The 16,172-nt window shown below is 47.4% G+C and overlaps 1 protein-coding gene across 4 annotated transcripts in view; it reads right to left on the reverse strand.

Moving 5' to 3' along the window:
- Positions 1-311: 311 nt before the first annotated feature.
- LOC103281101 (zinc finger protein 777) overlaps positions 312-16,172 on the reverse strand; it is a 30,105-nt gene continuing 14,244 nt past the window's right edge. The window contains exons 7-10 of one of the 4 annotated variants that reach the window (XM_062957803.1): positions 15,434-15,559; positions 15,107-15,205; positions 13,557-13,640; positions 312-4,606 (exon numbers count right to left, since the gene is read on the reverse strand). In XM_062957803.1, the coding sequence (XP_062813873.1) occupies positions 3,849-4,606; positions 13,557-13,640; positions 15,107-15,205; positions 15,434-15,559 (1,067 nt within the window). In that variant the 3' untranslated portion in view covers positions 312-3,848. Of the gene's footprint in view, positions 4,607-6,003; positions 8,751-10,406; positions 10,900-13,556; positions 13,641-15,106; positions 15,206-15,433; positions 15,560-16,172 lie in introns of those variants that run through there. The other 3 variants (XM_008121926.3, XM_008121927.3, XM_008121928.3) reach the window with 3 other exon arrangements.

Consider the following 16,172-nt stretch of genomic DNA (forward strand, 5'->3'; position numbering starts at 1 on the left):
TTTTTGGTGAATTTTGACACACCAAGCGCAAAAGGTTGTCCATCATTGGGTTAAACCCTTGTGCCGGCTGGACTGTTGACCTAAAAGTTGGGTTGCTGACCTGAAGGTTGCCGGTGGTTCGAATCCGCGAGACAGGGTGAGCTCCCATCTGTCAGCTCTATTTACGGAGACATGAAAGAAGCCTCCCAGCAGTATGGTAATACATCAGGACGTGACATCTCTGTAGACAGCCAATTCTCACACCAGAAGCGACTTGCAGTATGTTCTCAAGTCACTTCTGAAACTATTAAAAAAATTAAGACAGCTCCAGCAAAGGCTATAAACTCTTTATTATATCATAAAGCTCCACAGCAAATGAGTTACGAAGGTTCTCCGTGGAAAAGACAACACTGGAGACAGGTGTGGGCAGTTTGTAAGCCTCAATATATATATATATAGATTCAAGGTTTTGCAGAGAAGCCTTCTTTCAATGTTGGAACATGAATCACAAGGTTCAGCAGAGAGTGAACTCGAAAGGCTTCTCTGCTGCTCCAAGCTGTACACCTGAAGCCACTTACCTGCCCAAAGGTAGGCTTTGTCATAAGGATGTGACACCTTCGGAGGAAGAGCCACTGACGCAAAGGGGTCCCAAGGTCAGAGGTGCAAGAGGCTCATGTTTTTAACCTGGGGATGATCCCTTTCTTTTGTAAGCCCTCTTCTAAATATCATTTAGGGGAAACGGAAGGATCTGATCCAAACTCCAAGAAGCATGGTTCCTCCTGAAACCGCATATACGGTTGAGCATGGATGGGCGCTATTCGGAATAAAATTAAGGACAAAACCAAAGAGGAAATTAGGTGATTAACTGGAACATTTACGCTAGCCTCCAACTGACAAAGAGTTCTTCCCTCACCCTGGACTTCCCACAGATATATATAAATATTCCTTGCTTAGTTTTTCCATACCTCACAACCTCTGAGGATGCCTGCCATAGATGTGGGCGAAACGTCAGGAGAGAATGCTTCTGGAACATGGCCACACAGCCCGAAAGACATACAACAACCCCAAAGAGGAAATACATTCTGTATCTGGAGGCCAAAAATCCCAAACTCCAGAAATACAACTTAGAAAACAAGCTTTGGGGAAACAACAAAGAGTTTGCAAAAAAAAGAAATTGCAGAAAGGAAGGAGAAAATGGCATGGGAGCAAACGAAAGGCAAACAAGAATGAACGATGCACATGTACATGTTGTTATCTCAACTGACAACCCATATTCACGATCTCCATCCTGTCTTAATGTGGAAGTCCTTCTTGACCCAAAAAGAAAAGATGTGCTAGGACTGAACCAGAGGAGCTATCAAACAGACAACCGGCTCACACAAGGCAATGGCGGGAAGAAATAAATATGAAATACAATGGGAAGTCTTGCAACAATTTACCTGTCAAGGAGGTTACAAGGTCTCCATGCATCGCTTAAGACAGGCATGTGCAAACTTCAATGCTACAGGTGTTTTGGATTTCAACTCCCACAATTCCTAACAGACTAACGGCGGGATGTGACTTCTGAGAAGGGTAGGGCTGCAACCTAAGGGTTATGTATTTCCCTCGCTTGGGTTGCTTCTGTCCTCTTGCAACGCAAAGAAAGGCAACCAGGAAGGGTGAAATGTGTGGGGATAAGCACTGAAACACATACCGGAATGCGAGGTCCAAGAGGGATAGGGGTGTGACCTATAGAACGGAGGGGCCTATATGTTTCCCTTGCTTAGGTAAGCCTTTGCCCTCTTGGGATGCGGAGAAAGGCATCAAGAAAGAGCGAAAACCAGACTGAGACGAGTAGGGATGTGCACTGAAACATACCGGAATGCGAGGTCCAAGAGGGATAGGAGTGTGACCTACAGAACGAAGAGGGCCCTATGTGTTTCCCTCGCTTGGGTTGCTTCTGTCCTCTTGCAATGTGGAGAAAGGCATCCAGAAAGGGCGAAAACCAGACTGAGACGAGTAGGGATGTGCACTGAAACACATACCGGAATGCGAAGCCCAAGAAGGATAGGGGTGTGACCTACAGAACGGAAAGGGGTCTACGTGTGTCCCATGCTCAGGTTGTTTCTGTCCTCCTGCAATGTGGAGAAAGGCATCCAGAAAGAGCGAAAACCAGACTGAGACGTGTAGGGATGTGCACTGAAACACATACCGGAATGCGAGGTCCAAGAGGGATAGGGCTGTGACCTACAGAATGGAGAGGGCCCTATGTGATTCCCTCGCTTGGGTTGCTTCTGTCCTCTTGCGATGCGGAGAAAAGCATCCAGAAAGGGCGAAAACCAGACTGAGATGAGCAGGGATGTGCACTGAAACATATACCAGAATATGAGGCTCGAGAGGGACAGGAATGTGACTTAGAGAACCGAGAAGGGCCTATGATTCCCTCGCTCGGGTTGCTTCTGTCCTCTTGCAATGTGGAGAAAGGCATCCAGAAAGGGCGAAAACCAGACTGCGACGGGTAGGGATGTGCACTGAAACACATACCGGAATGTAAGGTCCAAGAGGGATAGGGGCGAGACCTACAGAACGGAAAGGGTTCTATGTGTTTCCCTTGCTCAGGTTGTTTCTGTCCTCTTGCAATGTGGAGAAAGGCATCCAGAAAGAGCGAAAACCAGATTGCGACGTGAAGGGATGTGCACTGAAACACATACCGGAATGTGCGGTCCAAGAGGGATAAGGGTGTGACCTACAGAACGGAAAGGGTTCTACGTGTTTCCCTTGCTCAGGTTGTTTCTGTCCTCTTGCAGTGTGGAGAAAGGAATCCAGAAAGGGCGAAAACCAGACTGCGACGTGTCGGGATGTGCACTGAAACACATACCAGAATATGTGGCTCGAGAGGGATAGGGGTGTGACCTAGAGAACCGAGAAGGGCCTATGTGATTCCCTTGCTCGGGTTGCTTCTGCCTTCTTAGGATGTGGAGAAAAGCATCCAGGAATGGTGAAAACCAGACTGAGACGAGTAGGGATGTGCACTGAAACACATACCGAAATGTGCGGTCCAAGAGGGATAGGACTGTGACCTACAGAACGGAGAGTGGTCTAGTTGTTTCTCTCGCTTGGGTTGTTTCTGTCCTCTTGCAATGTGGAGAAAGGCATCCAGAAAGGGCGAAAACCAGACTGAGATGAGTAGGGATGTGTACTGAAACATATACCAAAATATGAGGCTCGTGAGGGATAGGACTGTGACCTACAGAACCGAGAAGGGCCTATGTGATTCCCTTGCTCGGGTTGCTTCTGTCCTCTTGCAATGTGGAGAAAGGCATCCAGAAAGGGCGAAAACCAGACTGAGACATATAGGGATGTGCACTGAAACACATACCAAAATGTGCAGTCCAAGAGGGATAGGGGTGTGACCTACAGAACAGAGCGAAGCCTGTGTATTTCCCTCGCTTGGGTTGCTTTTTCCCTCTTGTGAGGTGGAGAAACGCATCCATGAAGGGCGAAAACCAGACTGAGACGTGTAGGGATGTGCACTGAAACACATACCAGAATATGGGGCTCGAGAGGGATAGGGCTGTGACCTACAGAAAGAGAGAAGCCTATGTATTTCCCTCGTTCGGGTTGCTTCTGTCCTCTTGCAATGTGGAGAAAGGCATCCAGAAAGGGCGAAAACCAGACTGAGACGTGTAGGGTTGTGCACTGAAACACATACCAGGATCATAGGGTTGTTGTATGTTTTCCGGGCTGTATGGCCATGTATGACATGGCCATACAGCCCGGAAAACTTACAACAACCCTGTGATCCTAGCCATGAAAGCCTTCAACAACGAATACTGGGATACTGGGATGTGAGGAGGATGGGGATGCAACCTATAGGACCGAGCAATGTCTTAAGCGCTGCCCTTGCTCGGGTTTCCCGCTGCCGCCACCGCCACCGGGATGCTTTCTATGTGCCAGGAGGTTTTGCACTTCCTGCAGTAGAGCTTCTTCTTGCTGAGCTCCATGCCACGGTAGAGCCGGCAGCCACAGACGTGGCAGTGCCTGTGGATGAGGAGATGCTCGCGCAACAGGCCCTCGTGCACGAAGGTCTGGTCGCACTGGGCGCAGCGGAAGGGCCAGTCCTTGGCGTGGGTGCGCTTGTGCTCTTGCAGGGCCGCAGAGCTGGTGAAGTAGACGTTGCACTCCAGGCAGTGGCGCACCTGGCCCGGCCCGTGGCTCTGCTGGTGGCGGTCAAAGCTCACCTCGTCCGAGAAGCTGCAGTTGCAGATGGAGCAGTGCAGCGGGCATTCCAGGAGGTGGATGCGCTTGTGCGCCGCCAGGGCCTTCTGGCTGGAGAAGTACAGGTCGCAGGCGTCGCAGTGCAGCTGCATCCCCTCCACGTGGAGCCGCATGTGCTTGGAGAGCTGGCCCTGGAAGGCGAAGCTGCGGCTGCACTCGGTGCACTGGAACCTGCGCTTGCGGGTGTACTCGTGGTCGCCCAGCGTCTCCTGGTTGGACACGCTCTGGTTGCACATGCCGAAATGCGCCAGGCAGCCCGGAACCGCGTCCTCCTTCGGCTCGATGTCCTTACCACACGATGGCAGAGAAGACCCCGTCACAGAGTCCTCGCCCTGCTCTGCGACGTCTGTTGCAAGCACCTGGCAGTGGTCTGTTACGGAAAGGAGAGGAAAACTGTCTTGAGCAATGACTAGCATGTCAGACAGGCATGGGCCAACTTTGGCCCTCCCTCGAGGTGTTTTGGACTTCAGCTCCCACCATTCCTAACAGCCGGTAGGCTGTTAGGAATGGTGGGAGTTGAAGTCCAAAACACCTCGAGGGAGGGCCAAAGTTGGCCCATGCCAGATGTAATAGAACTATTACGAGGGTTATCCAGAAAGTAGATTACGTTTTGGTATAGGAGAAAACATTTACCATATGCAGTTGAAAGACACACCGAAATACCACTTCTCAACATAGTCGCCATTCAAATCTAGGCATGAATAAGCTTGGCAACTCCTTCCCCACAAAACTCTGCCGCTTGCGTCCTCAACCAGCTGGTCACCCCTTTCCGCAGCTGCGCATCGTTGCCAAAATGCTGTGTTGAGGACGCAAGCGGCAGAGTTTTGTGGGGAAGGAGTTGCCAAGCTCATTCATCGCTATGATAAGTGCTTAGATGTTAATGGCAACTATGTTGAGAAGTGGTATTTGGGTGTGGCTTTCAACTGCATATGGTAAATGTTTTCTCCTATACTTTTTGAGGACGCAAGCGGCAGAGTTTTGTGGGGAAGGAGTTGCCAAGCTCATTCATCGCTATGATAAGTGCTTAGATGTTAATGGCAACTATGTTGAGAAGTGGTATTTGGGTGTGGCTTTCAACTGCATATGGTAAATGTTTTCTCCTATACTTTTTGAGGACGCAAGCGGCAGAGTTTTGTGGGGAAGGAGTTGCCAAGCTCATTCATCACTATGATAAGTGCTTAGATGTTAATGGCAACTATGTTGAGAAGTGGTATTTGGGTATGGCTTTCAACTGCATATGGTAAATGTTTTCTCCTATACTTTTTGAGGACGCAAGCGGCAGAGTTTTGTGGGGAAGGAGTTGCCAAGCTCATTCAGCACTATGATAAGTGCCTAGATTTGAATGGCGACTATGTTGAGAAGTGGTATTTGGGTATGGCTTTCAACTGCATATGGTAAACGTTTTCTCCTATACTTTATTCATCTTTAATTCCAAAACGTAATCTACTTTCTGGATAACCCTCGTATTTTAAGAGTCATCTTTAAATATTGGAAAGCTTGCCCAATCTTATGATTCTACAGTAGATCAACCAACAACAATCCGTATCCATACATCAGGGGCGAACAATTGCCAAGGGACAAGTAACCCTTTACTGGAATCACAATGGCCATCTGTTTTGAGGGATTGGATTGTCTTCCTACGAAAGGGATTGGACCAGGTGACCACTGGAGTCCCTCCCAACTCTAGGATTCTACGGTATTTTCCCAAAACTAAGACCGGGTCTTATATTAATTTTTTTCTGCAAAAGACACATTATTTTTGCGGGATGCACAACAATCTACATTTATTCATGTACAACAACCTACATTTATTGAAATACAGTCATGTCCATTTCTTCTGGAACATTATTAAATACCAAAGTCCGGGCTGAATTCCTTGGGATTCGGTTTCCTATAGCAAAGGCATGGGCAAGCTTTGGCCCTCCGGGTGTTTTGGACTTCAACTCCCACAATTCCAAACAGCCTACTGGAGCAGTTATCTGGCATCATCCCATAAGGGACCACTCTGTCCCATGAAACTGCTGGGAGATCATCTGGAGGCAACTTGGGACAAAGGATCCTGGATCTGTCTCTCCAAAGGTCAGCCCAGGCAGATGCAACCATGGTCAGGAGTGCTTATGATCGGATTCAGCCAATGCCCCAGCTGCGCCCCTTCCTTGATTTGGAAGACAAAGATGGTGAGAACCTCAAGGTTGGACTTCTGCAAGGCGTCCATCTGGAGTACCAAGTTTGGAGACTCCAGCTGGTTCAAAATACAGCAACCAGACTGGTTACAGGAACACCTAGGAATGAGAATATTGCACTAATCCTAAAGTCACTCCACTGGCTGTTAATTAGTTTCCGGGCAAAGTACAAAGTGTTGGTTTTGATCTTGAAAACCCTACATGGTTTGGGTCCAGGTTGCCTACAGGATGGCCTCCTCAAGAAGCCTAGAATGACCTGGAAGAGATCAGACAGCTAAATCAGCTGTCGAAATTGAAGATGCAACTGAAGACCCATCTCTTCCAGCCCAAGGCCTACCCAGTCTGTTCAAATTGTGAATTTTAATCTGCATTTTATCGGATTTTAACTTGTATTTTCACTTTGTCTATCCTGTTGGAGCCTCCAGTGGCCTAGGGGATAAAAGCCTCGCGACTTGAAGGTTGGGCTGCTGATCTGAAAGCTGCCAGGTTCAAATCCCACCCGGGGAGAGTGTGGATGAGCTCCCTCTCTGAGCTCCAGCTCCATGCGGGGACATGAGAGAAGCCTCCCACAAGGATGGTAAAACATCCGGGCAACGTCCCCTGGGCAACGTCCTTGCAGACGGCCAATTCTCTCACTCCAGAGCAACTCCGGTTGCTCCCAACACGGAAAAAAAAAATCGGATTTTAACTTGTATTTTCACTTTGTCTATCCTGTTGGCTGTGATTTTAATAGTGTTTAATCTCTTGTTTACATGATGTTGTGTCCCGCCTCGAGCTGCAGGGATAGGGGAGTAATATATTTATTGTTATATAGCAAAGTCGAGGCCAGCCACAAAGGTCTTGAGTGCAAGGGCACGCTCAGTCACTCCATCATCTTCCCTCTTGAGCAGTGCTGTCCATCTTCCTAAGAGACAGTCTGTATTTCTGGAGGAAGCCATCCAGCCAGGGTTGCAAGGCTTTGAGGTCTTTTGGGGATATTTCCAACTACGGGGCCACTGCAAAGACAAACGCCTGGATGCCAATCCTGCGCACCACCAAGGACTTTGCTCTCTGCTTGGCCGTCCATCCACAGGGGAGGGCTTCCAGCTCAGGAAACAAGGGCTGCCGGATTGACCCTCTGCACTTGCGCTGCTCGGTGTTCCCCTCGTCATACTCGGCGCACCATCTCCGGACCATCCGGAGACCCAGCTTCTTCTCTTTGCAGAAAGCCATCAGGTTCTTGTCCTGGAAGGCCTCTACGAGCCCTTTCTTGAAGGCAACGGAATAGTGCTTCCTTGTCTTGGGATCAAAACAGGATTCCCTGTTTTGAAACACATACCAGAATGTGGGGTCTGATAAGGGATAGGGCTGTGACCTACAGAACAGAGAGTGGCCTATGTATTTCCCTCGCTTGGGTTGCTTCTGTCCTCTTGGGATGCAGAGAAAGGCATCCAGGAAGGGCGAAAACCAGACTGTGATGTGTGGGGATGTGCATTGAAACACATAACGGGATACTAGGATGCGAGGAGGATGGGGCTGTGACCTATAGGACCGAGCAGGGGCACTAAGCGCTGTCCTTGCCCGGGTTGCACGCTGCCGCTGCCGCCACTGCCCCGGGGCTGCCTTGGACGTGGCAGGAGGTTTTGCACTTGCGGCAGTAGTAGAGCTGCCCCTCGCTGAGCTCCATGCCGCGGTAGGAGAGCCAGGAGCCGCAGATGTGGCAGCGCCGGCTGCGCGTGCGGCTGTGGTTGAGGAGGTGCTCGCGCAGCAGGCCCTCGTGCACGAAGGTCCGGTCGCACTGGGCGCAGCGGAAGGGCCAGTCCTCGGCGTGGGTGCGCTTGTGCTCCTGCAGCGCCAGCGAGTCCGTGAAGTAGACGTTGCACTCCAGGCAGCGGCGCACCTGGCCCGGCCCGTGGCTCTGCTGGTGGTGGTCGAAGCTGGCCGCGTCCGAGAAGCTGCAGTTGCAGATGGAGCAGTGGAGGGGCCAGTCCAGGAGGTGGACGCGCTTGTGCACCGCCAGGGCCTTCTGGCTGGAGAAGCACAGGTTGCAGTGGTCGCAGTGCAGCTGGATCCCTTGCAGGTGCACCAGCATGTGCTGCGAGAGCTGGCCCTGGAAGGCGAAGCTGCGGTTGCACTCCGTGCAGTGGAACTTGCGCTTGCGGCTGTACTGGTGGTCGCCCAGCGTCTCCCGGTTGGACACGCTCTGGTTGCACATGCCGCAGTGCGCCAGGCAGCCCTGCACCTCCGCATCCTTGGGCTCGGGGTCCTTCCCGCACGACGACTCGGAAGACCCCGTCGGCGGGACCTCGCCCTGCTCTGCGGCGGACCTTGCGAGATGCCGGCTGTGGTCTGCTGCGGAAAGGGGAGGAAAACCATCTTGAGCAACGACTGGGACCATGGCAGGCAGGCACGGGACAACTTGGACCTCCCTCGAGGTGTTTTGGACTTCAACTCCCACAATTCCTAACAGCCGGTAGGCTGTTAGGAATTGTGGGAGTTGAAGTCCAAAACACCTCGAGGGAGAGCCCATGTTTGTCCATATCCAATGTAATAAAAATTTTATTTTAGCTTACAGGAGACATATTTAATTTTGGAAAGCTTGCCGACTCTTCTGATTCTACAGCAGATCAAACAACAACAATGGGGGCCCGGGTTGTGGCGCAGGCTGTTGAGCAACCAGCTGCAGCCAGTGCAACAAATCACTCTGACCAAGAGGTCATGAGTTCGAGGCCAGCTTGGAGCCCCATGTTTGTCTTTGTTCTATATTAAGGCATTGAATGTTTGCCTTATATGTGTAATGTGATCCGCCCTGAGTCCCCTTCGGGGTGAGAAAGATGGGCGGAATATAAATACTGTAAATAAATAATAAATAAATAACAATCAGTATCCATACATCAGGGGCAGAAAATTGCCAAGGGACTGGTAGCCCTTGACTGGAAGCTCAGTGGCCATCTGTTATGAGGGATTGGATTGGATGTTAAACTTCTAGCTGCAGGAAACCTGCTCACCAGAGGGTTGGCAATTCAAAGCTGCGAGTTGGGGTGAGCTCCCAGTGTCAGCACTAGCTCCTGCCAATTTAGCAGTTTGAAAGCATGCAATGCGAGTACATCAATAGGCACCGCTTTGGTGGGAAGGTAAAAGGGCGCCCCATGCAGACATGCCAGCAACATGATTGAAGATGTCTATGGACAGCAGGCTCCTCAGCATGGAGATTAAGCAGAAAATAAATAAAGTGTATTATTCTTCTTGCTGGGCAAGAAGGATTGGATCGAGTGCTTTTGGAGTCTCTTCCAATGCTAGGATCCTACCGTATTTCCCCAAAAACAAGACCGGGTCTTATATTAATTTTTGCTGCAAAAGATTCATTATTTTTACGGGATGCACAACAATCTACATTTATTCATGTACAAAAATCTACATTTATTGAAATACGGTCATGTCAATTTCTTCTGGAACATTATCAAACTCCTGAATTCCTTGTGACTCGGTTTCCTGGAGCACAGGCATGGGCAAACTTTTGGATTTCAACTCCCACAATTCCTAACACCCTACTGGAGCTGTTATCTGGCATCAACAAGAAATTATTGATAGGATTCACAGTTTGGTTATGCTGGTTTGTGATTACAACTACTGTACAGTATATAATAAATGCTCTTTTTTTGTTCAACAATAAATGAATTCTTCTTCATGGAAAAATAAGACATCCCCTGAAAATAAGACCTAGCGCATCTTTGGGAGCAAAAATTAATATAAGACACTGTCTTATTTTCGGGGAAAACAGGGTAGTTGGAATGCATCTATTTTATTCTCTCTGTTTCTGCGCTAAATTCTTTACAGCCACATGACACTTCACACTCTGCTTGCTGTGAGCTAAATGCTCAACTTTTAGTATCCTGCTTATATTTTGGATTCTCTGCTGTATTTTTTGGGTAGTTTTCTCTAACAGAAATTCCTAACAGTTTTATCTCTTGTTTTAATGATGTTGTGTCCCGCCTCGAGCTGCAGAGATAGGTGGATAATACATTTATTATTATTTAGCAAAGTCGAGGCCATCCACAAAGATGTTAAGTGCAAGGGAACGTTCAATCAGTCCATTATCTTCCTTCTTGCGCAGTGCTGTCCAGTTTGTATCGCTGGAGGAAGCCATCCAGCCAGCGCTGCAATGCTTTGAGGTCTTTTGGGGGTATTTCCAACTGCGGGGCCACGGCAAGGGCAAACGCCTGGATATCCTCCCTGCGCACCACCAAGGCCTTTGCTTTCTGCTCGGCGATCCATCCGCAGACGAGGGCTTCCAGCTCAGGAAACAAGGGCTGCCGGCTTGACTTTCCGCCCTTGCGCTGCTTGCCGTTCCCCTCGTCATGCTCGGCGCGCCACCTCCGCACCATCCGGAGATCCAGCTTCTTCTCTTTGCAGAAAGCGGTCAGGTTCTTGCCCCGGGAGGCCTCCACGATCCCTTTCTTGAAGGCCACGGAGTAGCGCTTCCTCTTGGCGCTCCTCTTGTCTGGGGGTCAAAACAGGATTCCCTGTAAATCTACCGTGAAATCAAGCGTTCGTTGAAGAAGTTCGAGACGGGAGTGACGACAAAAAGGACGACAAAGAAGGAGGGTCCGCACAAAAGCGGCGACTAAACTTCTTTCTTTCGCGCAAGTGCATTAAGTACATCCGTTACGACACACAACGTATTGAATTGCAAAAATTCCCATTAAGACATAGCCAAGCCTGTTCGTTATCAAGTGCGCACGTTATTCATGCGCCGTGCCTGTACTCCAATTCGTCCTTCAACAATAAGCCTCAAACTCATCTGTTTCCTCAGTACTGATAGATCTGGGCTTGCTTGCTTGCTTGCTTACTTACTTACTTACTTACTTATTTATTTATAGCATTTATATTCCGCCCTTCTTTCTCACCCCGAAGGGGACTCAGGGCGGATCACATTACACATATAGGCAAACATTCAATGCCTTTTAACATAGAACAAAGACAAACAAACATAGGCTCCGAGCGGGCCTCGAACTCATGACCTCCTGGTCAGAGTGATTCATTGCAGTTAATTGCACTGGCTTGCTCTCCCGCCTGCGCCACAGCCCGGGCCTAATTCACTGTTTTGCTTTTGCCCTCATCTGGTAATTGGCATCCTCGTTTATTCTACCTCAATTTCCCCCCTTTTTACTACAGCACTTTATTTACCAAACCAGGTTTTAACCCACGCATTTTGCACCACCAGCCTGTTTTTACTATTTTTTAACCTATGCATTGTTTCTTATCTGGTGGTTTTACTTATTACTTGTTATTATACTGATGTTAAATTGCTGGTTTTATCTATGTAATGTCATATGTCTATTGTGTTTGTTTTATTGCAACTGTACTTTATTTTGCTTATTGTGGATATTCGGGCTTTGCCCCATGTTAGCCCTGCGGGGAGATGGAGGAGGGATATAAAAATAAAGTTATTATTATTATTATTGTTGTTTACCTCTTACCCAAAGGCGCCCCACAATGTCAATAATACTAATCATTTATATTTAATTATACATTATTTAATTGTTATTTTATATTTCAATACATCCGTCGTGTGTTGCAACAGACGTATGACTGGTAAATGCATTCATCTAGCTGAGAATCTTATTTTTTAGGGTAGGGCTTATATTATGAGCATAATACTAGGGCTTATTTTCCAGTTAGGTCTTATTTTCGGGGAAATACGGCAGCTGTGTTCACATACTGGAAAGCTTTCTGACTCTATGATTCTATAGCATGTCGTAGAAGGGATTGGACTGGATGCCAATCTTGGGGAGGGGGTCTCTTCCAACTGCAAGGAGGAAGAGACACCCAAAGGACATCTAGACCAGCCCTTCAGCCGGGCAGGAAGACACAATCAAAGCCCTCCCAACAGATAGCCATCCACACTCTGTTTATAAACCTCCAGAGATGATTGATCACTATAGAAGTGGAATACTGGTGTTGTTCAAGTGTTGGTAGTGTTACAATTTGTACAATGTGTTGATTGAGTTGCAATAATCACCAGTAAAATGGGTAAGTTTCTAACTAAACAAAAAAAAACCTGTTGACAATGATGTTTGTGGTGAACATCATGGAGTGGCAAAAGAGGAAACTACACAAGAATCAACTGTAGGACATAAGAAGTATACAAGAGACATGTCCAGACCTCATTGATACAGTAAAGATCATATGAAACAAGGTAGAAAGCGGCCAGGCTTGCAAACAGCAAGGCTATTCAGTGCTATTCAACCTGAATGTACTAGCTTTGCCTGGCCACGCGTTGCTGTGGCTTATGGGAATCATTTGTTGGCCAGGTGGAATAGCAGTGAATAGCCTTGCAGCCTCAAAGCCTAGCCGTTTTCTGGAGTAGCTGGAGTAGCACCCTCAGTCAAAGAGCCGCTGTGAAGCCTGGCTACTTCCTTTGTAGGGGAATCATTGTTTGAATTGCACTGAATAGTTTTGCAGCTTAAAAGTCTGGCTGCTTTCTACATAGGGGTATCCTTGCTAGGCCACGTTGAATGGGATGGAGCAGCCTCGTGGCTTCAAAGCCTGGGTGTTTTTCACATAGGGGAAATCTTGGTTGGCCACGTTGAATGGGACGGAGTAGCCTCGTGGCTTCAAAGCCTGGCCGCTTTCTACCTTGCAGAATCCTTGGCTGGCCAGTTTGAATAGCAATTAATAGTCTCAATGTGGCAGGTATGAATGCTGCAATTAGGCACCTTGATTAGTATTTAATGGCCTTGCAGCTTCAAAGCCTGGGGGAATCCTTTGTTGGGAGGTGTTAGCTGGCCCTGATTGTTTCCTTTCTGGAATTCCCAATTTCCCTGCTTTCAGAGTGTTGCTCTTTATTTACTGTCCTGGTTTTAGAGATTACATTGTTCTGTATTATTATACCACAGTAATTATTACATATTATATTTATAATCTATATTATCTGCTTAGAAGTGGATTATATGAGGCCCCTTCTACACAGCTGTATAAAATCCACACTGAACTGGATTATATGGCAGCGTGGACTCAAGATAATCCAATTCAAAGCAGATACTGTGGATTATCAGTGGATTCATAGCAGTGCAAATGGACCCAGCACGGATGTGTGATAATGGCGGTAATCCTCCCTGCAAACAGGAAGGGTGTCATTGCGCAGCACTCACTCACCGAAGTAAACCAGGTATGGCTGGTCTTCCATGCTCTGCTCCTGCTCCTCTTCCTCTTGCTTGATACAGACCGGAATAAAAGACTCTGGGTATGAAACAAGGGGGTGGAAAAGGGAAAGTCAGGAATGGTGTCAAGCCACAGATTGCCAGTTACATTCAGCGTGTGCAAAGCAATCCAAGCCATGCTCCAAAGCCACGGATGCAGCAACTGGTATGTACTTAATTACTAAAGTTTTAATCCCACCTTACGCCCCATATAGGGACTCACGGCAGCTAACAACAAACATGACTCAATAGAACTCAATACAAAGCAAATGCATCAAAATCTCTACATAGGTGTGAACATAGGTATGTTTGTTCCAGAAAAATTCTTACACAGAGTGACAGATCTGGACCAGACTTGGCATGCAGGGCCTTTATTATCCAACTTAACATACTGGTGGGGTTTCAACTGAAAAATCCACCCCTTTCAGGGCCAGGACTTGACAAATTAGTCTCATACTGGAGTACACTGATGCAAACACAAAAGGGCACTGTTTAATGGGGGAGAGAGGAGCTGTCCGCTCATCTAATAAATAAATAATAATAATACTTTATTTATATACCGCCCTATCTCCTCAAGGGACTCCAACATAGCAAGGAAACCATACAACAACTTGACACCATACAACAACAAAACGTAATACAATAATGAGCATAAGTACACTAATAATAATAATAATACAGTAGAGTCTCACTAATCCAAGCCTCGCTTATCCAAGCCTCTGGATAATCCAAGCCATTTTGGTAGTCAATGTTTTCAATATATTGTGATATTTTGGTGCTAAATTTGTAAATACAGTAATTACAACATAACACTGAACTACTTTTTCTGTCAAATTTGTTGCATAACATGATGTTTTGGTGCTTAATTTGTAAAATCATAACCTAATTTGATGTGTAATAGGCTTTTCCTTAATCCCTCCTTATTATCCAAGATATTCGCTTATCCAAGCTTCTGCTGGCCCGTTTAGCTTGGATAAGTGAGACTCTACTGTACTTTATTTATATTACGCCCTTCTCCTCATGGGGACTCAGAGCGGATTACAGTATAAACAGATACCAGCAAACATTCAGTGCCTTGTTACAATACAATGAGAGACACAAACACAAACAAAGGCAAAGGCTTTGGAGACGGTGCTCATCTCTGGCTCTGCGGGAGCTGCTGTTCTCCATTTCCAAGCTGAGGAGAGCCTGTGTTGTCACCTCCTGGTTGTGTGACCGGCATGACTGCTTGGAGCATCTTATGCCTTTCCCACCAAAGCAGTACCTATTTATCTACTCACATTTGCATGTTTTCAAACTGCAAGGTTGGCAGGAGCTAGGGCTAACAGCGGGAGCTCACCTTATCCCACAGATCTGAACTGCCAACGTTCAGGTCAGCAGTTCAGCAGCACAAGGGTTTAACCCATTGCGCCAGCATCGCCTAAACTAGTAAACAGGTTCCATAGAGAACAGGTGTGCAAGGCCATGACCCTGATCCCCCCAAAAAATTCCCCAAAATGGGCTCACCATCGGCGGGACTCCCAGGGGACAAGGGCTCCTCCTTGATGGGCTTCTCCTCCGGTTCCTGCTTGACCTGCGACCCCACATCCCGGCTCAGAGGGAGATCTTCGGGGAAGAAAGAAAACCACATGAAACAGAGCAGCAAAGGGAAGCAACGTGTAGGGACAGGGTCAGAGCAGGCGGCAGGCCAAGAACGGCAGAGGAAGCCACAGGGAAGGCCTGCACAACATGCACCCCTTGAGAAGGAGGGAGAAAAGGAAGGAGCGAAAGAATAATAATACTTTATTTATATTCCGCCCTATCTCCCAAGGGGACTCACGGCGGATAACTCACCGGGGCTTGAGGCCTCCAAAAGCGCCGTCCCCTGACCGTCTTCCTGCAAAGCCAAGATTGCTGCCACCTCCTCTTTGCCACCTCCTCTTCCCCAGGAAGCCGCATTCACAATGATCATGGAAGAACCTGCCCACAAAGAAAGGAAGAAGCACAGAGACTCAGCCCAATGGAAGATGGCAACAGAACCACACTGAAAACTTCTAGTTCAGGCCTAGACAAGTGCAAAATAACAAGTGCAAACCAAAACATAGACAATAAACAGTCAAACACAACATCATACATTCACAGTACCCCCTGGTAAAAACAATACAATTGCTGGAGGTAAAACAGATTCAATCTCAGAATTGTAAAATGCTTATCTAAGAATCTAAAGCTCCTCATGTGTATTATTAGAAATTCTAAACATGATCGAAGGCTTGTCGGAAAAGTCAGGTCTTTGTATGCAGAAGGTTTGGAGGGTGATGGCTAATTAATAATAATAATAATACATTTTAATACCAATAATAAATACATAGCCTCTTTGAGTATCGTTACAGTAAAAATTACGATCTGTCAACTGCAAAAGGCCAACCTACTGGGATCTGCGCGCATCATCCGAAAATACATCACACAGTCCTAGACATTTGGGAAGTGTTCGACTTGTGATTTTGTGAAACAAAATCCAGCATATCTATCTTGTTTGCTGTGTCATAATAAAATAATAATAATAATAATAATAATAATATTAATAAATTTTAAT

The sequence above is a fragment of the Anolis carolinensis genome, chromosome 6, assembly GCF_035594765.1.
Source record: "Anolis carolinensis isolate JA03-04 chromosome 6, rAnoCar3.1.pri, whole genome shotgun sequence".
Lineage (NCBI taxonomy): Eukaryota > Metazoa > Chordata > Lepidosauria > Squamata > Dactyloidae > Anolis > Anolis carolinensis.